This window comes from Triticum aestivum, chromosome 7D, assembly GCF_018294505.1.
Source record: "Triticum aestivum cultivar Chinese Spring chromosome 7D, IWGSC CS RefSeq v2.1, whole genome shotgun sequence".
Classification (NCBI taxonomy): domain Eukaryota; kingdom Viridiplantae; phylum Streptophyta; class Magnoliopsida; order Poales; family Poaceae; genus Triticum; species Triticum aestivum.
In genome coordinates this window covers 353,616,638-353,643,864 of record NC_057814.1, presented here as the reverse complement: position 1 = coordinate 353,643,864, position 27,227 = coordinate 353,616,638, and the positions used below count along the sequence as shown (strand labels likewise).

At 48.1% G+C, this 27,227-nt stretch overlaps 1 protein-coding gene across 4 annotated transcripts in view; it reads left to right on the top strand.

The window, feature by feature from the left end:
- Positions 1 to 23,872: 23,872 nt before the first annotated feature.
- Positions 23,873 to 27,227, top strand: part of LOC123170046 (diacylglycerol kinase 4) — a 29,711-nt gene continuing 26,356 nt past the window's right edge. For 2 of the 4 annotated variants that reach the window (XM_044587894.1, XM_044587892.1), the window contains exon 1: positions 24,970 to 27,183. Coding sequence is in view for 1 of the 4 variants with exons in the window: in XM_044587891.1 (XP_044443826.1) it covers positions 24,049 to 24,507 (459 nt within the window). In the remaining 3 variants the exon portion in view is untranslated. Of the gene's footprint in view, positions 24,508 to 24,969; positions 27,184 to 27,227 lie in introns of those variants that run through there. The other 2 variants (XR_006485025.1, XM_044587891.1) reach the window with 2 other exon arrangements.

Below are 27,227 nucleotides of genomic sequence, written 5' to 3'. Positions count from 1 at the left end.
GGAATTTTCCCACAAGCATTGCTAGCTCCTGGCTTGGTTCTTCAGGATCACCAAGACTGCTATCAGAATCTTCTCGTTCAGATGAGGAAACTACCTTGGCCTTCAGAGCGCATGATCTTCCATATCTTGGCCCGTAGATCTCTTCTCAGCTTGTTGGAACTCATGAGTATCTAGCCTCTCGAGGATATGAGCAGGATCTAATGACTTGTAGTCTCCACGTTCTTAAATCATTAGTGCAAGTTTGTCGAATGAGGAATCAAGTGATCTCAGCTTCTTCACCACCTCATGGTCGGTGATGTCAGTGGCACCAAGTGCTTGAAGCTCATTTGAGATGTCAGTGAGGCGATCGAAGGTTTGTTAAATATTTTCATTGTCGATTCAAGCAGTTGAAGAGATTGCGAAGAACGTCAACTCGAGAGTCACGTTGAGTTGAGACTCCTTCGTTAACTTTGGACAGCCTATCCCAGATAAGTTTTGCTGTGTCCAAAGCACTCACTCTGCCATACTATCCTTTGCTCAGATTGCCACATATGATATTCTTCGCTTGAGAGTCGAGTTGCTTGAATCTCTTCACATCAGCAGCGTTCACAGAAGGAGTGATGGAGGGAACGCCATTTTCCACAACGTACCAGAGATCGTTGTCAATTGCCTCAAGATGCATGCGCATCTTATTCTTCCAGTAGGGGTAGTCCGTCCCATCGAAGGTAGGACACTGATGTCGCTTGAAGCTACATCGGTATTTCCCCAAAGAGGAAGGGATGATGCAGCACAGCGGCGGTAGGTATTCCCCTCAGATATAAAACCAAGGTTATCGAACCAGTAGGAGAACCAAGCAACACAACGTGATAGAGGCAAAGGTGTCCCGTCTTTCGATGAGATGGTGGTTATCGTTTTGGAGGAAGTCGACTTTGACGATCCGACTACGAACGTGCGAGGACGTTGCGCCTTAGCAATTGCTAAACCAACTCCGAGAGGTTATTGACCACGCCGGAGCACGATCAACCTGACCATGAAGGTCTGTTTCCTGCAGGCAAACAAAGAACAAGCAAGAAACTAAGATTGCAATCTGGATATTGCGAATATAAGAGGAAAGCTTTATTGATCAAGGTGGGGTTCTGTGACGTCTTGGTCTGGTCGTTGAACACAAACGAAGTACGCGAAGTTGCAGCTATGGCGAACTTTTAATCTAAACAAAACCCGAAGTCTAAACGATGCCCTAAGGGCTGTATATATGGAGGAAGAGGGGGGGATTTCGTGGCCCTTGGAGGAGGGGTCCGAAACCAACCCTAACTCTTGTTTCCCCACACATACGGACTCTAAAAGCAACCTATATTCAAGTATTTCGAAATTACATGGGCCTGGCCCAATAATAAGGTGACGCAGCACCTAGAATAGCCTCTGGGCGAAATTTATGAAGTGGCATCTTGTATATTTCATCCAAGGCTTCATGCACTCATTATGGTGGCTTCAAAGTCCTGAAATCATCACCGGAACTCCGTTCTTGTTTCCCTTGCGCATGCCATCAACTCCATGCTTATTCTTGCTCCAATGTTCATCCTTCTCCAAGCTAGGCCCTTCATTTGTAAGTAAAACAAATGTATCCAATTTAGGCAGCATCATATTCTCATGAACATTAGAATCATTACCAAGAAACGAAAGTACCTACTAATTTAATTGGCGTGCGCGAGCTCTAGTAATTGGTCCAGTATGTATAGTAGCAGGGGCTGTGGGTGTAACAATGGTATTGATGTCCGAACAAGAGCATATAATTCCTTGGGCCATAAATAATGTTGCCATGTTTCTAAGGTCCGAACAAGAGCATATAATTATTTATCATAAGTAGAATAGTTCAGACTAGGCCCACTCAATTTTTCAGAAAAGTATGCAACATGTTTGCCATCTTGTAATAACACACCTCCTAATCCAATTCCACCAGCATCACATTCAAGCTCAAAAGTCCTATTAAAATCAGGAAGTTGGAGTAAAGGAGCATGTGTCAACTTATCTTTCAATACCGTGAAGGCTTCTTCCTGTGCGGTACCCCAAACAAAAGGCACATCCTTCTTTGTAAGCTCGTTGAGAGGTGCAGCAATGGTGCTGAAATCTCTCACAAAACGCCTATAGAAAACAGCGAGGCCAAGGAAACTCCTCACTTGTGTGACCGTTTTGTGCTGCGGCCAACTCTCAATAGCTTCAATCTTGGCTTTATCAACTTCAATTCCCTATGGAGTAACAACATAGCCAAGAAAAGATACTCGGTCGGTGCAAAAGGTGCACTTCCCAAGGTTACCAAACAAACGTGCATCACGTAGAGCAATAAAAACAACACGTAAATGTTCCAAATGTTCTTCCAAAGATTTGCTATAAATCAGTATATCATCAAAATAGACTACCACAAATCGTCCAATGAAAGCACGTAAAACTTCGTTCATTAGTCTCGAAAGTACTAGGTGCATTAGTTAACCCAAAAGGCATGACTTATAACCACTCATATAAACCAAACTTAGTTTTAAATGATGTTTTCCATCCATCTCCCAGTTTCATACGAATTTGATGGTATCCACTACGCAAATCAACTTTGGAAAAAATTGTAGAGCCACTCAATTCATCAAGCATATCATCTAGCCTAGGAATAGGATGACGATAACGAATAGTAATGTTATTAATGCCTCTACAATTAACACACATACGCGATGTACCATCCTTTTTAGGCACAACTATAATAGGAACAGCACAAGGACTAAGAGATTCTCGTATATAACCTTTGTCGAGCAGCTCCTGTACTTGACGCATAATCTCCTTCGTCTCCTCTGGATTGGTACGGTATGGTGCACGGTTGGGTAGCGATGCACTGGGAATTAAGTCAATTTGATGCTCAATCCCTCGAATAGGTGGTAATCCCGGTGGCACGTCTTGTGGAAAGACGTCGGCGAACTCCTGCAAAATGTTAGTGACAGTAAGGGGCAAAGAGGAAGGCACGTCCTCGAATGAAAATAATGCCTCTTTGCACACAAAAGCATAGCAAACAGATTTGCTAAAATCTAGCTCATCAATATCAGATTTTGTGGCAAGTAAACATGCACTTTTCAATTTAATTTCAGAAGCAACACTATATGCTTTATTATTAGGTTTCATTTGTTGCTCAAATTCTTTTGCCACAATCTGATTTTCACTCTTATTTTTCTCCTGTTCTGCTTTATTAGCTCTATTAATATCATCTTTCAAAATGGAATCAGGAGTCATAGGAAGCAAAGTAATAGTTTTATCCTTATGAACAAGAGTATACTGATTGTTTCTACCATGGTGTACAGAATTTTTATCAAATTGCCATGGTCTACCAAGTAATAAGGAACATGCTTGCATGGGTACCACATCACAATCAACATAATCAACATATATAGAGATACTAAAATGCACACGAACAGTACGTGTTACCTTAACCTTGCCGCTGTTGTTAAACCATTGGATGTAGTAAGGATGTGGATGTGGTCTTGTGGTGAGAGATAGCTTCTCCACCATCTCCATGCTAGCCAAGTTGTTACAGCTCCCTCCATCTATGATGACGCGAATAGAACGTTCCTTCACAACTCCCTTTGTATGGAACAAATTATGCCTCTGATTTTGCTCTGCTTATGTGACCTGCACACTCAAAACACGTTGAGAAACTAAACATTCATACCTGTCAGCGTCTTCAGGAGCCATGTATTGCGTCTCATTTTCAGAATCATCTCCACCGTGTTTTTCACGTGTAATAACAGCTAAAGTCTCCTCATCATAGTCACTAGCGGACTCATAACCATCAACCTCAGTAGCAATCATCACACGCTGAGATTAGCGTTCTCTCGCATAATGACCTCTTCCCTTACAACGACGACAAATAATATCACTTGTGTGCCCTGTTGATGCCATGGAAGAAGAAGAGCTCTGTACAGGCCCGGTAGGTGTGCTCTTGGAAGCTAGTGGTGGTTGTGCCTGCTTTCTTGTATCATGGTTGGAGGTGGCACCTGATGGAGGTGCTGGTGCAGTGGAAGTAGAGGATGCACGTGGTGTCCATGATGAAAGTCGACCTGCAGAAAAGTTAGTTTGCGCCAATGCATGTCGATCCTGCACTTCACGTTCAGCTTTACAAGCAAGATGGAATAAACGAGTGATATTATTATACTCCTTATACTCGAGAATGGTCTGAATGTCTCTATTTAATCCACCCATAAAACGTGCAAGCATAGCTTCATTCTCCTCAACAATACCACATCTAATCATGCCAGTTTGTAATTCCTGATAATATTCTTCTACAGAATTTTTTCCTTGTCTTAAACGCTGCAATTTTTGAAGCAATTCACGTTGATAATATGGTGGAACCCAACGAGTACGCATAGCAGTTTTCAAAGCAGCCCAAGTAGCTGGAATAGGATATAATCTACAATGTTCAGACCACCAAACACATGCAAAACTAGTAAAAGCAGCAGGAACACGTCTCTCCTCAGGATATTGTAAACATGTAAAACGTTGTTCAGTTTCTAACTCCCAAGTAAGATATATATCAGGAACATATCTACCCTCAAATGGTGGAATATTCAATTTTAGTTTAGGAAGATGGTCATGAGCCTGTACCTCAGGTGGTGCAGCCCTACCGTTGCGATGATATGCATGAGGACGACCTGGTGGTGGTGGTGCTGGTGGTTGCACGTAGTTCTGATTTTGATCAACCTCATCCTCGTAATGGTCCTCCACCTCTAAAGTAGCAGCAGGAGCTACAGAAGCATCAACAGTATGTACAGCGGCACCAAAAGTTTGACCAGGCTCAAGGGGAACTCGCTATGCTCGTCCCACTTGATTTGGAAGGCGATGTTGTTGTTGTTGTAGAGGTGCGATAGGTGCAGCGGGCGGTGGTTGTGGAAGACGCGCGAGCAATTCATTAAACTTGTTATCGAGCTTTGTTTCGAACGCCTTCTCAATGCCATCTATCTTCTCCATGGCCTCTTCAAATCTGTTTAGCACATCTTCCACCTGTCCACTCATCATTTGCTGAAACTTATCATGTAACTCTTTGTTCGTCATGTTCTCCCAGTCAGTCTCGTCGGCTTGTGATCATGTCATGGTTAGCAGCAATAGAAACACACAAGAATATGATCCTACAGACTACTAGGAAGCTGTGGCAGTGGTGTGGTGGACAGTCACAAATCCGTCAAGCGAATCTCAAATTCTTACCAGTTCTTACCAAGCAGCAGGTGGTGATCGGCAACCGTTGAGGTCAAAACTCTCAAAGCTTGGATAGAGCGATTACCAGGGAGAGTCAAACGCGCGGCGTAGATGTATGTGGAGCTGGTAAGGCTTATAATATGGTAGCAAAAAAGGTCAGCAATAATCAATTCAGAGAGGCAAAGTTGAATAAACGCTCAACGATGGTACCGTGCTAGTCCTAGGCTAGACCGTGCTAGAGACACGAGCCTAGAACACTAACAAAATCACAGCGCTGCACGTAAACAAGGGAGGAGCACACTCTGAAAAAGAAATCTCTTTTTTTCACTTTTTTTGGCACTTTTTTGCCCTCTTTTTTTTTGCTCCGCAACAATTTTTTTAAGTCTATAAATGGCCTAAAAACTGCCTAGCCAGAATTTTTTAGACTTGTTTTTTTTAAACTGGAACTATTTTTTATTGTACGGGTAGCACGAAAGTTCGGGAGTCCTACTCTGTCATGACTCGGAGTATGGCGTGATATGGAAATCCAAAACAGAGTAACAAAATACTGGACTCGAACTGGTGGTGGAGATGAATCTGGTGGAACTCAGACTGGTGGCGGAGATGAATCTGGTGGAACTCGGACTGGTGGCGGATATATGTTGCAGGTGGACTCAGATTGGCGTGATGGGGCGGATATGTGGTGGCGTATATGGACTTGGATTGGCGGTGAATATGTGGTGGTGGTATATGGCAGCGGCGATGAAGTTGGTGTGGTGGTGGTATATGGCAGCAGCGATGATGATGATGCGGTGGTGATATATGGCAGCGGCGACGTGTCAACCTGTGAACAAAACTCGAAACTCTAAAGGACTAGACGCTAAGACCAACAACTTGACACGACGATGCAACCATAGATTCGACAAAGCAAATAGAGAAAAGATTATGCAAAGGCTCAGATTGGTTCGGATATGATGAACTAACCCTAAAATTTTTTTTTGGCTTTTTCGTGGACTATAGGTATGAAGAACAGACTCGATCTAAACTACGAAAAACTGTAAAATCTCACCGAGCAACCTGGAAATCTGATACCACTTGATAGAGGCAAAGGTGTCCCGTCTTTCGATGAGATGGTGGTTATCGTTTTGGAGGAAGTCGACTTTGACGATCCGACTACGTACGTGCGAGGACGTTGCGCCTTAGCAATTGCTAAACCAACTCCGAGAGGTTATTGACCACGCCGGAGCACGATCAACCTGACCACGAAGGTCTGTTTCCTGCAGGCAAACGAAGAACAAGCAAGAAACTAAGATTGCAATCTGGATATTGCGAATATAAGAGGAAAGCTTTATTGATCAAGGTGGGGTTCTGTGACGTCTTGGTCTGGTCATTGAACACAAACGAAGTACGCGAAGTTGCAGCTATGGCGAACTTTTAATCTAAACAAAACCCGAAGTCTAAACGATGCCCTAAGGGCTGTATATATGGAGGAAGAGGGGGGGGATTTCGTGGCCCTGGAGGAGGGGTCCGAAACCAACCCTAACTCTTGTTTCCCCACACATACGGACTCTAAAAACAGCCTATATTCAAGTATTTCGAAATTACATGGGCCTGGCCCAATAATAAGGTGACGCAGCACCTAGAATAGTCTCTGGACGAAATTTATGAAGTGGCATCTTGTATATTTCATCCAAGGCTTCATGCACTCATTATGGTGGCTTCAAAGTCCTGAAATCATTACCGGAACTCCATTCTTGTTTCCCTTGCGCATGCCATCAACTCCATGCTTGTTCTTGCTCCAATGTTCATCCTTCTCCAAGCTAGGCCCTTCATTTGTAAGCAAAACAAATGTATCCAATTTAGGCAGCATCATATTCTCATGAACATTAGAATCATTACCAAGAAACGAAAGTACCTGGTAATTTAATTGACATGCGCGAGCTCTAGTAATTGGTCCAGTATGTATAGTAGCAGGGACTGTGGGTGTAACAATGGTATTGATGTCCTCATCACAACGTAAACAGCCCCTGCACACAGATAACAAATCCTCGCAACCCGACGTGTTAAAGGGGTTGTCAATCCCTTCCCGGGTACGACGCCTCAAGATAGGCAAACAGACGTGAGGTAAATTTGTAGTAGTTTGAAAGATAGATCGCAAATAAAATAAATAGAAATAAAACGCAGCAAGGTATTTTTGTATTTTTGGTTTAATAGATCTGAAAATAAATGCAAGAAAAAAGTAGATCGCAAAGGCAAATATATGAGAAAGAAGACCCGGGGGACGTCGGTTTCACTAGTGGCTTCTCTCGAGAAAAATAGCAAACGATGGGTAAACAAATTACTGTTGGGCAATTGATAGAACTTCAAATAATTATGACGATATCCAGGCAATGACCATTATATAGGCATCACGTCCAAGATTAGTAGACCGACTCCTGCCTGCATCTACTACTATTATTCCACACATCGACCGCTATCCAGCATGCATCTAGTGTATTAAGTTCATGGAAAAACGGAGTAATGCAACAAGAACGATGACAATGATGTAGACAAGATCTATCTATGTAGAGATATACCCCATCGTTTTATCCTTAGTAGCAACGATAAATATGTGTCGTTTCCCTTTCTGTGACTGGGATGAAGCCTGTAAGATCAAACCCACTACAAAGCACCTCTTCCCATTGCAAGATAAATAGATCAAGTTGGCCAAACAAAACCCAAATATCGGAGAAGAAATACGAGGCTATAAGCAATCATGCATATAAGAGATCAAAGAAACTCAAATAACTTTAATGGATATAAAAAAATAGATCTGATCATAAAATCAAAGTTCATCGATCCCAACAAACACACCGCAAAAGAGTTACATCATATGGATCTCCGAGAGACCATTGTATTGAGAATTCAGCGAGAGAGAGGAAGCCATCTAGCTACTAACTACGGACCCGAACGTCTACGAAGAACTACTCACGCATCAACGGAGAGCCACCAATGGAGGTGGTGAACCCCATCCGAGATGGTGTCTAGATTGGATATGGTGGTTCTGGACTCTGCGGCGGATGGATGAATATTTTGTCGATGCCTTTAGGGTTTCTGGAATATTGGGGTATTTATAGAGGAAAGAGGCGGTCCGGGGGGCACCCGAGGTGGGCACAACCCACCAGGCGCAGCCAGGGCCCATTGTGTTCCTTCTGGCCCATAAAAATTCTCCGTGGAGTTTCGTGGCATTTGGACTCCGTCAGATATTGATTTTCTGCGATGTAAAAAACATGGAAAAAACAGCAACTGGCACTTGGCACTATGTCAATAGGTTAGTACCAAAAAATGATATAAAATGACTATAAAATGATTATAAAACATCCAAGATTGATAATATAACAACATGGAACAATCAAAAATTATAGATACGTTGGAGATGTATCGGCATCCCCAAGCTTAACTCCTACTCGTCCTCGAGTAGGTAAGTGATAAAAACAGAATTTTTGATGTGAAATGTTGCCTATCATGTCATATCATATTCTTTTCTTTATAGCATGGACATTTGGACTTTTATGTGATTCAAAGCAATAGTCTAGTTTTGACATGATAATTTAAATACTCAAGCATATCAACAAGCAACCATGTCTTTCAAAATATCAACGCTAAAATAAGTTATCCCTAGCCCATCATGCTCAATCATTGATCCATTCATGAAACACACTCGCATATTAGCTACACCCAATACTTAAGTACGATCATATTACCTCCTAGTTGGTGCTTTTGTAAGAGAAGATGGTGACTCAAATTCAAAAATAAAAATTGCATAAAGTAAAAGAAAGGCCCTTCGCAGAGGGAAGTATGGATTTGTAGAGGTGCCAGAGCTCAAAACGAAAAATTAGAGATAAAAACATTTTGGGAGGTGTATCCATCCCACCAATGAAAATGACTTAGAGTTCCCAACACTTTCCATGCTAAATATGCCATAGGCGGTTCCCAAACAGAAAATAAAGTTTATTCCTTTTTCCACCATACTTTCACTTTCCATGGCTAACCGTATCCACGGGTGCCCTCCATACCAAAACTTTCCAAGGAATTTATTATTTGACAACATAAAGTAAATTCATTTTTGCATTTCGGGACTGGGCATCCCTAAAACCTTTGCCTTACTCTCATGCAATGACAAGTGAATAAACACTCATCGTGAGAATAACACATCCAACATGGAAAATATTAGCCACCCCTCACCGCTCCGCGAGCGAAACAAGCACACAAAAGAGAAGTTTATTTTGAAAATTAGAGATGGCACATGCAAATTTGCTTAGAACGGCAAAAGAATATCGCATATAGGTAGGTATAGTGGACTCATATGGAAAAAATGGTTTAAAGGATTTGGATGCACAAGTAGAGATCATACTTAGTGCGAAACGAAGGCTAGCAAAAGATTGGGAAGCGACCAACCAAGAAACGGATAATCTCATAAGCAAGCATTAATCATAAATAACACCGAATAATGCACCACAAGTAGGATATAATTTCATTGCATGACTATTGACTTTGGTACTTGCATAGGGAATCACAAACCTTAACACCAATATTCTTACTAAAGCATAATTACTCATCAACATAACTCACATATCACATCATCATATCTCAAAACTATTACTAAGAATCAAGTTTATTCTGTCCAATGATCTTCATGAAAGTTTTTATTATATCCTTCTTGGATATCTATCACTTTGGGACTAATTTTCATGTGTTGCTTTTCATAAGCTCAAACAAATATAAGTGAAGATCATGAGCATAATTTTTCTTCTTTCTCTCAAAATAATTTAAGTGAAGCAAGAGAGAATTTCTTGAAAATTTTACTAACTCTCAAATAAATCTAAGTGAAGCAAGAAGCATTTCTTCAAAAATACTAAGCACACCGTGCTAAAAAAGATATAAGTGAAGCACTAGAGCAAGTCCATAGCTCATAAAAAATTTAAGTGAAGCATAGAGAGCAATTCTAACAAGTCATGACATAATTTTGGCTCTCCCAAATAAGTGTGTCCAGCAAGGATTGATGACTTAAAACACAAAATAAAACAAGAAAAGACTCATATCATACAAGACGCTCCAAGCAAAACACATATCATGTGACGAATAAAAATATAGCTTCGAGTGAAATACCGATAGTGGTTGCAAGAAAGCGGGGATGCCACTCGGGGGCATCCCCAAGCTTAGTTGGTTGCTCATTTTTGGATAATAGCTTGGGATTACGTGGCATCCCCAAGCTTAGGCTCTTCTATCCTTCCTTCATCCATCGTAAGATAACCGAAAACTTGAAAACTTCAATCACACAAAACTCAACAAAACCTTCGTGAGACCCGTTAGTGTAAGAAAAATAAATCACTACTATAAGTGCTGTATCAAACCAATTCTTATTTTGTTTTTGTATTATATCTACTGTATTCCAAGTTTTCTATGGCAAAAACTCATCAAAGAAAACCATAGAGCCATCAAAATAAGCACACAACACAAAGAAAACAGAATCTGTCAAAACAGAACAATCTGTAGCAATCTGATTTGTTCGAATACTTCTGGAACTCCAAAAATTCTGAAAAACTAGGAAGACCTGGGTAATTTGTATATTAATCTTCTGCAAAAAGAATCAGGGCAAAATATCTTTCTGATAAAAAATGAGAATTGTTTTCGTGAGCGCAAAGTTTCTGTCTTTTTCAGCAAGATCAAACAACTATCACCCAAGAAGATCCTATTGGTTCTACTTGGCACAAACACTAATTAAAACACAAAACACAATCATAACAGTAGCATAATTTTGTTAACACTCGAGAACAGAAGGCAAAAAGCAAAAATAAAATCTATTCATTGGGTTGCCTCCCAACAAGCGCTATAGTTTTACGCCCTTAGCTAGGCATAAAGCAAAGATCTAAGTTTTGTCATCTTTGGTTCGAGATCCATAAGATGCCCTCATGATTGATTTATAAGGTGGCTTCATTATTGTTCTAGGAAAGTGTTCCATACCCTTCCTCAAAGGAAATTGGAACTTAATATTGCGTTCTTTCATATCAATCACGGCACCGATAGTGCGTAAAAACGGTGTACCAAGAATAATTGGACAAGACGGATTGCAATCAATATCAAGAAAAATAAAAATCTATGGGCACATAATTCCTATTTGCAAGAATAAGAACATCATTAATTCTTCCCATAGACCTTTTTAATAGTAGAATCCGCCAAGTGCAAATTCAAAGAACATTCTTCAAGATTAGTAAGACCAATCACATCACATAAAGATTTCGGAATTGTAGAAACACTAGCACCCAAGTCATACAAAGCAAAACACTCATAATTTTTAATCTTGACTTTGATAGTAGGTTCCCATTCATCATGCAATTTTCTAGGAATAGATACTTATAATTCCAATTTTTCTTCAAAAGCTTTCATCATAGCATCAACAATATGTTTAGTAAAAGCTTTATTTTGTTCATAGGCATGGGGTGAATTTATCATGGATTGCAACAAAGAAATACAATCAATCAAAGTGCAACTATCATAATTAAAGTCTTTCTAATCCAAAAGAGTGGGCACATCACTAGCTAAAGTTTTGACCTCTCCAAACTCACTTTCATCAATTTTCTCAACAAGATTTTCACCCCCCGAAATATTGGGACGCCTTCTACCTAAAGTTGACTCTTCTCTAGTCCCTTTTTCATCAATCTTAACTTTACTAAACAAAGAATCAATAAAGGAAACACCAATCATTTTAAGATCTTCATCACTTTTGCGAAAGAAATCACTAGAAAATGCTTTTTCTAAAAATTATGTTTTAGCTCTAAGCTACCGGTTCTTTTCTTACTTTCATGCATAGAAACATAAAGAGCTTTAATTGATTCATCTACTTTAGGCACAAAAAATTTCATCTTAAGATTTTCCACATCATGAGCAATTCTATCAACACTTCTAGACAAATCATCAATCTTACTCAACTTTTCTTCTATGGAAGTGTTGAAAACTTTTTGTGTGTTGATAAATTCTTTAATATTATTCTCGAGATCAGAGGTGTTCCTATTATTATTATAAGATTGATTTCCATAGGAATTACCTAATTATTAGAGTAATTACTAGGAAAAGGCCTAGGATTAAAATTACCTCTATAAGCATTGTTGTTGAAATTATTTTGAGAGATAAAATTCACATCTATGGCATCACTATTTTTCTCAATCAAAGTAGACAAAGGCATATCATTAAAATCAATAGGAGCACTTTTACTAGCAACCAATTTCATGAGAGCATCAACTCTTTCACTCAAAGAAGAAATTTCTTCAACCGAATTAACTTTTTTACTAGTAGGAGCTCTTTCGGTATGCCATTTGTGAATAATTTGCCATGATATTATCAAGCAATTTGGTGGCTTCACCCAAAGTAATTTCCATAAAAGTACCACCCACGGCGGAATCTAAAAGATTACGAGAAACAAAATTCAACCCCGCATAAATTTTTTGTATGATCATCCAAAGATTTAACCCATGAGTTGGGCATTCCTTAGCATCATTTTCATCCTTTCCCAAGATTGTGCAACATGCTCATGTTGAAGTTGCTTGAAATTCATGATCTGGGTTCTAAGGGAAATAATTTTTGCGGGAGGAAAAATACTTAGTGATAAAAGCATCTTTGCACTTGTTCCAAGAATCGATACTATTGCGAGGCAAAGAAGAGAACCAAATTTTTGCAGAATCACGCAAAGAAAACGGAAATAATGTCATCTTCACCACATCATTGTCCACATCTTTTTTCTTTTGCATATTGCATACTTCCATGAAGGTATTAAGATGGGACGCGGCATCCTCATTAGGAGTACCGGAAAATTGGTCTTTCATAACAAGATTCAACAAAGTGGTATTAATATCACAAGTTTCTGCACTAGTGGCGGGAGGAGCAAGCGGAGTGCCAATAAAATCATTGTTGTTGGTATTTGAGAAATCACATAATTTGGTGTTCTCTTGAGTCATGATGACCACACAAAAAGATTGCACTCAAAAACAGATCCGGCAAGAAAACGGCGAACGGAAAAGAGAGGCGAATAAAAAGGCAAATTTTTGTGAAGTGGGGGAGAGGAAAACGAGAGGCAAATGGAAAATAATGTAAATTGCAAGGAGATGAGATTTGTGATTAGGAACCTAGTACATGTTGAAGATCCTCCCCGACAACGGCGCCAAAACTTCCTTCTGATGTCGCTTGAAGCTACATCGGTATTTCCCCAAAGAGGAAGGGATGATGCAGCACAGCGGCGGTAGGTATTTCCCTCAGATATGAAACCAAGGTCATCGAACCAGTAGGAGAACCAAGCAACACAACGTAAACAGGCCCTGCACCCAGATAACAAATCCTCGATGTCGGCGTTCTGGGAACGGGGGTCCCCAGACTTGCCTGCCTGCGGCCCATGGCGTGGCTCTGCGAGCGGGCCCGTACGGCCCATCTTCACCAACAAGCATCCAAGACCCTCGCGAGGGGCCAAGCCTCGCGAGGCGGACGACGCAAGACCCCCTCAGGAGCGGCCTCACTAGGTTGGCTCACGAGGGGCGGAGAGATCAAGGCAAGGCAAACCTCGCGAGGTTCTCATGACGTGAGCCATGACGATCGAGACCACGCGGGCGCAGGCGGGCGCCAGCGCGCGCAGTGTCCTTGTTTCCTCTTTGGTGCTAAGGAAGCAAGCGCAGGCGCGGAGTACCGAGGCGTCAAGCAAAGGTTTCCATATCAGTGCAACGAGACCAAGACCAGCAGGACGGCAAGACGGAGGTCACCATGGAGCCCAAGGCGGCGTCACCACCAGTGCCTTTTGCAGGCGAAGACTGCTTTTGTCAGGATAAGTTGTACTAGCTGTCCCCTTTTGAATTGGCCGTTGTTGGCTCCCTTCCTGCTCAATATTTGGGGAGAGGACCAGGGCCTCTATAAATAGGATTAGCCACCACAGTAGGAGGGCGGGGGTCTCGGACTCATTCAGTTCATCCTCACACCCACCAAGCACAAGAACACCTCGCCTCAGGAGTCTGTTCTTCCCCTTGTACTGTTCATCCTCTGCCCAAGAGGCAATCCACCACCACCACACTGGAGTAGGGTATTACACCACAACGGTGGCTCGAACCAGTATAAATCTTGTGTCCCTTGTGTTGCGAGTTCGTCGAGTTAGCCCTTGAGATATTAGCGAAGTTAGGACACGGATCGGTAGGGGGAGATCTTCGTGCGCACCCCAGTGTCCGAACCTTGAGGGTTTTTGCCGGAACCCATGATCCGACATTTGGCGCGCCAGGTAGGGGTGCGCCGGAGCTCTTCTTCCACCAGCCGATCCGCTCGTTGATCCTTTGGCGCTCCGCGGCTCCGATGTCCGGCGACTCAAGAGCCAATACCGTGCCTCAGGCAGCACGCGCACCGCCAAACACCGCGGGGCGCGGGCGACGCGGTCACGCACCCTCTGCTCTTACTCCACGACAAGTGCAAGCGGCCGCGAGGGCCTCAAGCCACGCTGCCGCCACGGCTCCGCACACCCGGCGGGAGCAGGCGAACATGAGGGCCGCGCTCACCGTGGCTCGAGAGCGGCCGGGATGCCTTGCTAGAGCGCGTCGCCGAGCTCTTGGACGCCGCGGCTTTAGGAGCGCCATCCTTCTGTTCTCTGCTCACGCCACAAGCTGCGGCCGGATCGCATGGCGGACCACGCCGCGCCCGCGTGCCCATAGGCGCACCACCAGGCTTCATCAACACCGGCGCAACCAACGGGGCTGTACGCCCGCTCGCGCCCGCGCCACCTCCGCTGGGCGCGGGCACAAGCGCTGCCACCTACGGCCCGGGCGGGGTGCAACCCTACCATCCTCGAGGCGGCGCGCTAGGTCGGGAGACATGGAGCGTGGGGCACTACGGCGAGGTCTTCGAGGCGGCGACCTCGGAGGCCTACGTGCCCCGCATGATGGACCAGGAGTACATGCTGGAAGATGACCCTAGCTCGTTCCTCGAACCGGGCTAGGAGGAGGAGGCGCTAGAAGCCCGCACCTTTCAGGAGCCCTCCGGAAGCCTCACCAACCGCGCCAGCGACGACAGTTACAGGGTACCACTAATTCCTCAGGAGCAGGCTTACGCTAACCATGGTGCGCAGGAGGATCAGGTCGCAGCAGCAGATGGTGGTCCAAGCACGTCGGCCTCCCTCCCGCCAGGGGGGCACGCTGGGGACTGCAGGAAGGAAGTCGGGACGAAGGCCCGCCCCAGCACTGCGTGGAGCAAGGCGTCCCCCGGAGGTAGGCCCTCTGCGAGGGAGGTGCTCCAGAGCCTACCCCCGGCGGAGGACCCGTGGTCGCCAAGGGTGCCGCTGGCGTCCCCTTTGCCCCTTTGGTGTCGTCCTGGTTTCCTGTCGCCCCCAACAGTGGCCGAGGGAGGTGATAATCCCCAAGTACAGGGAATCATCATAGCAATTTCCAAAGGTGGAAGTGATAAGTATGGAGTGTCGAACCCACAAGGAGCTAAAGGTAAGATCAATATTCTCTCAAGCCCTATCTGCCACTGATACGACTCTACGTACACCGAACGTTTGCTTCCAACTAGCAACGAGAAATAAAACTACGTTATGGGTATGAAGAGGATAACTTTGCATGATATCGGAGAGCTAAAATATAAAAGTAGGTGTTGTTATCATAAAGTTAGAATATATTACTAAACAATATAAATAGCGAGTGTGGAATAATGATGGATCGGTGTGCGGAATTGTCCTAGGCAATTGTTAACAAGACCGATAGTCGTCATTGCAATTTCATATGAGGGAGAGGCATAACCTAACATACTTTCTCTACTTGGATCATATGCACTTATGATTGGAACTCTAGCAAGCATCCGCAACTACTAAAGATCATTAAGGTAAAACCCAACCATAGCATTAAAGCATCAAGTCCTCTTTATCCCATACGCAAGAACCTCCTTACTCGGATTTGTGTTTCAGTCACTCACGCAACCCACTATAAGCGAATCATAAACGTATTGCAACACCCTACAGTGGGAATCCCTCATGCTTGCGCGACATGGAGGGCACCATAGGACATCACCAAAATAAAACATACAACTCGTACCAATCTAGATCATCAATCAACCCAAAGACAAAGGATATCTACTCAAAACATCATAGGATGGCAACACATCATTGGATCATAATATGTGGCATGAAGCACCATGTTCAAGTAGGGATTACAGCGGGGTGCGGGAGAGTGCACCGCGTAAAAGAGATGAGGATGGTGATGATGATGAAGACGATTACCGCGGCGATGATTCCCCTCTCGATGGCACTCCGGTGCCACCAAGAGAGGAGGAGAGGTTCTCCCCCTTGTGCTTCCTCCTCCATGGCCTCCCCCCTAGATGGGGAAAGGTTCTCCCTATGGTCCTTGGCCTTCATGGCAATGATGGCCTCTCCGGGATACTCCTCCATGGCCACCGGTGATGATGGCCCCCTCCGGCAGGGTGCCGGAGAGGGCCTAGATTGATTTCTCGTGGCTACAGAGGCTTGCGGCGGCGGAACTTCCGATCTAGGTTAATTTTCCGAGGTTTCTGTATTTATAGGAATTTTTGGCGTCAGTCTCACGTCAAGGAGGTGCCCGAGGTGTCCACGAAGTAGGCCCACACGCCTGGGGGGGGGGCGCCCCCACCCTCGTGGATGCCCCGGGACTCTCCTGGCCCAACTCTTTTACTTCGGGGTCTTCTTTTGGTCCATAAAAAATCGTCAAAAATTGGCACGTCAATTGGACTCCGTTTGATATTCCATTTCTGTAAAACTAAAAAACAAGGAGAAAACAGAAACTGGCACTGGGCTCTAGGTTAATAGGTTAGTCCCAAAAATCATATAAAATAGCATATAAATGCATATAAAACATCTAAGATTGATAATATAATAGCATGAAGACTTCATAAATTATAGATACGTTGGAGACGTATCAGGAGGCGCAAGGCGGGGCCCTCGTCTGGCGATATGAAGTAAGGCTCACGCCTGTGAAGATCGCCGCCCGTGATACTCTCACGTAATAACGAGTGGGGTTGTACACGCCCCGGAGTCTCAGGAGTGCCGCCCTCGGGCCTCGGGGACTCCCTCCGACGTCCTAGTGGCAGCACTTAGGTCCGCGCTGGTGAGAAGGCAAGAAGACAAGAAGACTAGACTAGGCGCCGGACGTGGCCATTTGCTTTGGATCCCTTTTCTGTAGCCTTGCCTTCTGGATTTGGATTTAAGTTGAAGTTGGTTTTTCGTTGATACGCGTGGGGGTGCCTTTTCTCGTTCGAGCGATTTCTTGCTATCTGGTTCTTGTCTTATTCAAAGCTTACGCTCGCTGCCTCCCCCTCGCGGGCCCCTCGCGAGCAGGGCTGGGCGCAGCATACGCGCCGCGCGCATCGATACCACGATTGGCACCTGATTCTTGCGAGGCCCTCTCGGGCGAATCAGCTGGCTCTTCAGGAGTTCCCCGGGAGCTCACGACCTCACGATCCAGTTCGGGGTTTACCCCGGCTAAGGTAAGCCGCGACAGCAAACTTGCCACCAGACTCACGGATTCGCAAAGGTGCACACTCGGCTTAACATAAAAGAATAAAGGCAGCGGTTTGTTTACACGAGGGGATCCCCCTCTCAGAATGCTCTTACAACCTCTAGGGCCATGCCCAAGCCTCTGCGTGCAGGACAAACAGCTGGGAAACGCGGGGATCAGACGGACATGTCGCTCGGCGCATCGCCTTCGGATGCGCCGCTGGCATCACTGCCACCGTCGCCAGCATCACCATCGCCTCCTCCGGCGTCGTCAACACCATCATCGACCACGTCGCCCTCGTCCGCCGCGACCACCACCGCGTCGTCGCCAGAAGAGAAGGCCCTGACCAGCGCGTCCACGTTATCCTCCACCCACCGCGCCAGGTCGCCCCGGATGGCCCCCGGGACTGGAGCAATGGCGGCGTCAAAGTCGAAGTCCTGGTAGGTGTTCCGAAGATGGCTGAAGACGCGGGAGAATGCGCGCCCCAGCAGGCTGCAGCTCCTCTCTTCGACAAGCAGGCGAGCTCGCTCCGAGCGGTTCTCCAGGCGCGTCACCACGTCGGCGAAGAAGCGGAGGTGGCTAGCTTAGTCATTCACGTGGGGGTGAGGGGCGTTCTCAACACAGATGTGGCCCAAGGCGGTATTGGCCCTGTTCCGAAGATCCTGAAGCATGGGAGCATGCACGTGCTCCAGCGTCCGCTACTGAAGCACTTCCTCCCTGTTCTGCCGCGCAACAGACTCGGCGTCAGTAACCCGCTTCTGAAGAGAGAGCAGCTCGGCGCGGGCGGAGGCTAGTTCCGCCTGCGCCGTGACCAGGGCGGCTGTCGTGGCCTCCTCGCGCCTCTCCACCACAGCTAGCCTGGGCCTAAGGGCAGCGGCCTACCTGTAGCCTCCGTCTCCGCAAGCTTCAGGTCATGCCTACCCTCAGGACCCGCGCGAACCTCGGCCACCCGGCGGTCGATCTCCTCCTGAGCCTTGGCCTCGCGTGCACCAACGACATCTTCCGCTTGGGCAACTTGACGCTCCCTCATCTCCAATCACTCAAGCTCGAGGCTACGCTCCACGGCTTCCAGTGCCAACACCTCCTCGCGCCTCCGGACCTCTTCTTCTTCGGCGGATGTCCCCCTCAGCGACGCAAGGGCGGCTCTGCGCGCCTCCACTTGCCGCTCCAAGGAGGTGCTCCAGGCTTGGAGCTCCCACGCGCGCTTCTCCGCGGCCTCGCGACGGCGGTCAGCTTCTCGGGCCTCTTCCAGAGCTCGGGAGCAGGCTTCACGTGAGGTTGCGAGAGAAGCTTCAGCCTTCGCGTTATCAAGCTCGCGCTGGAGACGCCCGAGGTTGATAGCCACCTTCAACTTATGCCGCTCCTCCGCCAACCAAAGACCCACGGCCTCGAGGCGCACGTCAACACCTGCGAGTTCTTCACCAAGCCGGTTCATCGTGCCCATCGCCTCCTGGAAGAGCTCATGACGAACAACGCTCCGTCCGTGCTCGAACTCAAGCGCACGGCCCATCTCGTCCTCCACCATGGGGGCTGCAGGCGAGGCCCGCTGCTCGAGGAGGCGCCCGAGACCGAAGCCATCCAGCCGCTGTCCACGATCAGAGGAGGAGCCCTCGGCATGCTCGCTAAGCTCCAGGCAAGGCCGTGAAGGAGGGACGCCGGGGGCGTAAGCTCAAGGCGCCATGGAGGTGAGCGCGCCCCTGCAACCGACCCCGCGCCAAATGTGGCGTGCAGGCTGGGGGCGCTCAAGGTCAGCGAGGGAGACAAGGAGAGAGGAGACTACTTCTCGGGAGACTCAGCGGCTGTGGCGGAAGGGACCCTGAAGAACCAACGTCAGGGAGGAAAGCAGCACTCAAGAAGCCACAAAGATACAATACTTACTCGTCAATGGCGATGTACTTCCTCCGCTTCAACGGCCCGAAGATGCCACCGCTGCCGCTCGGGGACTTCTTCCTCTTACGGAGCTCCTCGAAGTCCATGCAGAGCTGACCAAAGCGTTGGACATGGAGGCCAGCACGAGGTGTAGTAGGAGAAGCGCTTGAAGGGACAGCCCCAGGGGCGCCGAGCTGAGGAGAGTCGCCGGGCGCCATCCCGCAGCGACCTGCCGAGGATTCAGGAGCTTCGGCCTTAGGAGACGCACGCTGCGTCGCCCCCGCAGCTGCCGCCCCAGGACAAGAATTACGGACTCCCGAGGATGATGCCTCGGGAGCTCCAGGCCGCATCAGCACCACGGTGCTAGGGCCACCGGCCTCGGACGGTGCTCGCCCCCTGCTTCCACACTCGGGGTGAGCTCGGCACCAGCAGTGAAGAGGGGAACCACGCTGACGGGGTTCTCGCGGGGCCCCACTAGGCCGTCTGGGCGCAGTCCCCACTCATCAAAGGAAGGCATGTGCTCCACGAATTCCTCCTTGTTCGAGCAACGGTACAACAGACAACTCTTCCCAGGGATGCCGTCCGGCAACGGAACGCCCGCCAGGACCTCAAGCACCGTCTGCCGCGTCTCAAGAGGGAGCCCGGACTCCTGAAGCCTTATATGGTCCTTGCTGTTGAGCAAGGCCCACATCGGCCGGGAATGGCGCTGAAGCGGAGCAACTCGGCGTCGGACAAACACCTTCACCACCGTAGGCGCAGTCACGCCACGGTCTTTTAGCTTCTTCAGCCTGAGCCAGACGGGGACGAGGCAGGGGCTCGTGAGCTTCTCGTGACCCCAACCTGAGTTGGGGACGGCAGGCGCCGATGAAGGATGGATCAGAGGGCTGAGCACTCCGACATCAACAAATACCCACCGTGTCCGAAACCCGCTCGTGGATGGAGGAAGCTCGAAGTCGATCCCCGCGCCTGCCGTCACAGCCACAGCCTGGAAGCTCAGGCATCCTGAGCTCTGCCAGGGGTCAATCAGATGCAACGAGAAGAAGTGGTGAAGAAGGGCCACGGAAGGGGCAATGCCCACCATGGCCTCACACACACAAAGGCGAAGACGGCAAGAAGGGTCACGGATTGGGGATCAAGATGCAGCATGTGGATCTGATAGTGTTCAAGCACTGCGTTGAAGAAGGCGGAGAAAGGAGGGACCAGGCCGGCCCAAAGGGCGTCGATGAAGAATAGGACCTCGGTGGCTGCCCAGTCAATGCGAGCACGAGATGCAGGCCAAGCCACCGTCTTTCCCCACTCATTGAAACTGGAGGCGATCATGGGACACACCTTGCCCATGGCCTCATCGTTGAGCACCAGCGATCGGCCAACTGCGGGCTCGACGGCCGGAGGCACACTGGCCAAAGACAGAGGTTTCTTCCCCTTATCCGCTTGTTTCAGCGCCATGCCGAAGGAGTGAGCAGAGCTCAGGTCAGATTGGAAAGAGGAGCGGAGTCCCGGGAAAGCAGAGGAATTAGGGAAGTATGGCGCAAGCGATGAAAGAATAATTGTGTAGGTTGCGGTGGCCGCATAGCCAGGCGGATTCCAAGGCAGCGTGGGGAAGCGCAGACGCCCACGTCCAATCAACTGCCACGCATCGACCAAGGCCGCAGGCTATTGGGGCCCGCGGCGCTCCGCACTTGCCCTTTGGCTTCGCCTTGAAGCCAAGTCCGAGCGCGCCTTGGGCCCAGGGGCTACTGTTGGCGTTCTGGGAATGGGGGTCCCCAGACTTGCCTACCTGCGGCCCATGGCGTGGCTCTGCGAACAGGCCCGTATGGCCCATCTTCACCAACAAGCATCCAAGACCCTCGCGAGGGGCCAAGCATCCAAGACCCTCGCGAGACCCCGTATGAGATTTTCAATGGCTTCACTCGAAAGGATTGGGTATGTGTAGGCTTTGAGATGAGCATCACTTGGAAAGTGTTTCCTTGGTTTTACCTCGACCCCCTTTAACAGTACTGTGTTTCCTATGACTCAAGAAAGAGAAAATTAAACTACGAAAACAAAAGTCTTCACGCTTCATAATCCTCGCATCAATATCGAAGTCTTCAAGGTCACACCAATTTCCTCATTTTCAAAGTCTTTAAGAAAACCAAAGTCTTCAACTGAAGACATTCATTTTTAGGAGTCGATTTTCTTTGTAAATATCAAACTTCTCATAGACTTATAGACCTGTGTACACTCACAAACACATTAGTCCCTTAACCTGTAAGTCTTCAATACACCAAAATCACTAAGGGGCACTAGATGCACTTAAAGGCTGGCCTCTTCCTCCTGCTTTACCGTCTCCTTCTTATGCTCAGCCTCACGCTTCCAGTAGTACTTCAGCTCATTCTGGACATACTGCAGATTCTCCCGCGTGAACGTCACCATCGTCGCTTCATCACTATTGCCGGGAACAATGAGAATCCCCGGCTTCTTCATTTTCTCTTGGATCGGTCATATGGCGAGATTCTCGGCCCGACGAACTCCGCCTGCTCCTGATTTTAGATCTCTAGGAAGTTCATCTCGTGCCTCAGCCGTCCGAAACGCCACACGACGACATCATTTGCACGCACGGCCTCATCGGCGGACTCAAAGGTGTCGAGCTAGTAGCGATGACCGTCGCACTGGAACTCGACAATGAAGTTGCTAGAGGGTCGCGCCCGCACCCCTGTGAAGCAGAACTTGTTCTTCTACGGCATGACGACCACGTGGGTGCGGCATCGACGTGGGCGGCGGTGTCGACGGGAGATGACCGGAAGAAGTGCAACAGGGTGTTGCGAAGGCCGTGCGGTAGCGGAGTTAGGCGGTGCTGCTTCCGGATAGAGCGGCGCAGCGGCGGTGGCAATGGAGGAGCAGTGTTGAGGAGGTCGATTCGACCGATTTGAGGTCGTGCAGCGGCAGGGAACTGGCGGATCCGTGACGGGGATGGGATGGACGGATCCGGCGGCGGTGGGATATGGTGGGTGACTTTCGACGGCGTCGGCGTGCGAGGTGTAGCCCGACAGCCGCCGGGGGTGGGGGATGAAGTTTCAGGAGGCAGTTGGGTGTTCACGTGGCCGACTGCGATTTTACTCGGAAGCGTCTGGGAGATGCGAATTTGCATAACCAAGTGCCCTATTTTACATCTAGATCAAACATGAGTATTTTTTATATCTGTATCACTTGTTGGAACACTTTTGGCCTAAGTGAAGTAAAATTCAGTTATCTATACATCTACATCATATGAGTTATGTTCTGACTTGTCCCTTTTTTACCAACCCGCCCTAATTAAACGCACCCCCTAAATTCAACGTGGTATCCTGGCGGGCAACACATAAAAAATTTGTAACTCGTCCATAAATAGTGGATTTTCTCCCAGGAGGTCCCGTGTATAGATCACTTTGGATGGCCCCTTGCATGTTGCTATTTGCAGCTTTTGGCCACCCCACCCATTCCATCTCTCATCCCTTTTCTTTTGACATTCAATTTTCAATCTTCTTTATATTTTGAACGACAAGTTCAATTTAATTTCTGTTTTCAGGTTCATGTTGCTTGTGACAAGGCTTTCAAATAAGATCTATTTTGAATATGTCTGACAAGTTTTTCGGAATCGACAAAATCGCAAGTTTCACAAATTGAAAAATAAAACTTGGTGTGCCCTTGTGCAAAAAATTCAACGATTTTGTGGATCCCGAGGTAAATCGGATGGTCGAGCAAGTTTCAACTACTAAAACTTGATAGAAACAATTATAAGTTCACAAGTTTTAAAACTAAAACTTAAACCCTAAATACCGAACCCTAAATACCGAACACTAAATCCGTAAGTCTCAAGCCCAGAACCATAAACCCCTAAAAGCATATAAAAATTGATAAAACTTGGTAAAAATTAATGATACGACTATCAAGTTTCAATATTTGAAACTTAGTCTTTTTTTAAAAAAGTTCTCAAAACATATTCAAAATTGGCCAGATTTGAAAGTTCTCATCGCGACGAACATAAATATGCAAATGGAACTTAATTTGGATTTTTGATTTAAAAGATATAGTAAGTTAAAATTAGGAAATGAAATGAAAAAGACATGAGAGATGGAATAGATGTCGCATTGAACTCAATGGCAAAAGCATGCATGTATGGAGCCATTTCCTTGTTGCGTGAAAAAAAAATGCATGAAGCCATTTAAAATTAACTAACGGCTAAACAACCAAAGAAAATAAGCATGTAGGCATGTGGATTTTCAATGGAATGGACGGCTGAGACATGCACGGAGAATCTCTTTTCTCCGTAAATATAGGATTGCTCTTTAGCTATTTCCTGAGTTGCCTTGGCCGTTGAGGAGCGGTGCAGGCAGCTCCTCCTTGGCCCTCCTTCCCACCACGGAAAAAAACGACCATACAAAACTCCGCCTCCTTCAGCCTCCTCCGTTCAAACCGCCCACCATCGGAAAACGCATTTCCTGGATCCTACCCCCCGATCGCGATGCGATCGCGGTCGCGGTCGTGCTCGGAGATGTCCATATCGCTGTCGGCATCACCGTCGCCGGCGGAGCGGGAGGCGCTGCGCTTGCCGCGCTCACCGCCGGCGGCCGCGCCGCCGCCGCTAGTTGGGGCTCTTATTGAGTCGCTGTCATTCCGGAGCTGCGGGTTCGGCCGTGCCGCGTCCTCGGCGTTCGAGAAGGAGGACCTCCGCCTCCGCGTCGCGCTTCCGCAGCGCCTCCGCGACGCTCTGCACGCCGCGCTGAAGGCGAGGGACCCGTCGGCAGGCGCCTTCGCGTTGGAGGAAGCCCCAGGGGTGGGCACCGCGGCCAACCCCTGGTTCGCCCTGGCGCCCGAGGACGCCCCCGAGAACCCCCTGGTCGCGTTCGTCAACCCGCGCAGCGGCGGTCGCCTCGGTCCCGTCCTCAAGTCCCGCCTCCAGGAGCTCATTGGCGAAGACCAGGTCAAACCTCTGTCCCTCTCTCAGACTTGGTGTATGCCTGTTCGTGTTGCGTGGTGCTGCCTGTGAGAGGGCCATATTATTTTTTAGGGATAGGGAAACATGCGTACCTTTTTTTTAACAAGGAAAATATTTATTTCATCAGCAACACTTTACAGAGTACTCCCACCGTTTTAAATTACTCGTCGCAGATGGATGTATCTAAAACTAAAATACATTTAGATACATTTATACCTGCAACAAGTAATTCGGAAGTACGTGTTGAGATGTTGGTCGTCCGGTGCTACGTGGAGCTGCGGTCGCGGTGCCGCGAATCCAGGCAGGCATGGTCACGTCGGGTCTGCTTCGGCGTAGCGTGGAACTCCACAACCACAACGTAACGTACTCATCCGGGTGCTCCAGTCCAGAACTTGGGAGGCCGCTCGGGTTCGGGTCTTCGGGATCCCGCTCTACGCCCATCTCTTCCCCCCCACAGTCCCCAGTCTCCCCACCCCGAACACCCTCCCCTCTCTTCCTCAACTCCTCCCCTTCTCCCCCGGCGCGCGTCGCCTCGCGCTTGCCGTCCACGCCCACGCTGTCAGGCTCGGACTCACGGAATTCCTCCTCGTGAACAACTCGCTCATCCGCGTCCACGCGGGTCTGCTCGGCCGCCTATCCGACGTACACCTTCTTCTGCACTCCTCGGGTACTGGGGATCACGCTCATCACCTCGCACGCGAGGGCGGGGCGAGTCGCCGGTGCTCAGTCACTGTTCGACGGAATGCCTGCAAGGAATGTTGTGCGCCCTGGTGACGGGAGGGAGGCGCTGGGGTGTTCTCAAATGCAGGCCAAAGGTCCATAGAGATAAATCTTTGGCCTGGAGCAATTTAGATGAGTTGCCCCGGAAGTTTTTTTTTTGGAGAAGGAGGATCACCCCCGGCCTCTGAGCGCATCATCAATTTTAGAGAGTTTGTCTTTGTCCAGCAGCAATTTTAGATGAGTTGCCCCGGAAGTTGATGCGTGGGCGTATCATCAACATCATATTGCAGGACAGCAAGGGGAATATTTTGGTCAAGGGGTGGTGAAGTAGCCCATCTTGATGAGCTCGCAGGATTAGGCGTTGGAGGATGTCCGCTACCAGGATAAAAACATAGGGGCAGAGGGGGTCTCCCTGGCGGAGCCCATTTTTGCAGCTGATCCAATTGCCTGGCACCTCATTGGGCATGATAGCTGTTTCTCCTGAGGATAGTAGCGAGTTAATCCTAGCAACCCATTTGGGTGGGAAGCCCATGTGGATTAAGAGTTGTAGGAGGGGTTTCCCAAGCGATGGAGTCGAAAGCTTTGCGGAAATCAAGTTTGAAGATCATCGTCGTGGCTTTACTAGAATGACAACAATTGAGCAGGTCAGCCGCATAGATAAAGTTTTCCGCAATGGAGCGCACATTTATGAACTCTGTTTGGTCGTCCTGAATAAGGAGCGGTATCAGGGGTTTCAGTCTATTTGTGAGGAGCTTGGCAATGGCTTTTGGAGGGCAATTCTGAAGGGGGATGGGCCAGAAATCATTTTGCTGATCTGGCTACACTATCTTTCGGATGGAGGACCATGAAGGCGGTATTCAAACGATCAACACCTGGGTCTAGATTATGGAAAGCGCGGAAGAAAGGAATGATGGTCTGTTTCGTCGAGTGCCAATATTTTTCGGTAGAAGCAAGGGCCGAAACTGTCAGGTCCAGGGCTGGCATTTGGATTCATTTGGAGAAAAGCATCGTAGATTTCCTAATCAGAGAAGGGGTCATCAAGTGCTCGGAGCTGGGTCAGGGCCTCAGGGGTTTGGAGTAGAGATCTGACAAGGAGAAGTTCCAGCCATGAACTATGGTTGTCCGTATCAGATATCGGTAAAAGGAGTTTATAACAGATGTCTTTTCATTGTGTGACGGTCTGGTGCAGCGCTTGACAGCGCTTGAGCAACGGCAGCCGACCCTGCCCCCACCGCCAGATTCCACCACGGCTGCAGCTGCCACCCATGACGCCACCTCCGTGTCCCAAGCCCTCCTCCCCAGCGGCGACTCGCCCCTGGTGATTCCCCTCGCCAAAAGCACCTCTGGTGTCCCCTTATCCAGCAAGGGAATCGCCACCATCGCCGCCGGCGGAGCTCCACCCGCCGGGCAGATTGCCCACCCCCACCATCCCCTCACTTTCCTGCCTTCACCGTCTACTTCCCCTCGCAACACAACCCTGTGCAGACAGCTGCCAACCACCATCAGCGGCCAATACCCTTTTAGCAACTCCAGCCATCTCCTTGCTCGCCACAGTCACCCCTAACATCAATCTGGGCCACTTGGCACCCTCACCCTACACCCCAAATCCCGCCCCAATCTGTCCCCCCAAAAAAAAAAAATCCCGCCGCAATTTTGCTGCCCACCTACCAGCAACAGCCCTACCATCAGCAGCAGCAGCAACTGTAGATTTTCGCAGCCGCCTCTACCGCCTTGACGCCTCCACCTGCCAAACGATTTCATATGCCGATATGACCGCTCCCCCTCCACAACCCATCTAGGATCCACCCCGCCCATCACCTCTCCTCCGCCCCTACCTAACAATCACCTCGGATCAGGTTCTGGTTCAGGCATGCCTTACTTCCACAAGCTCGACTTCCCAACGCATGATGGTTCGGTCGATCCTCTTGGTTGGCTCAATAGGTATGAGCAGTTTTTTCGTGGACATTGCACGGACGAGGCTGACA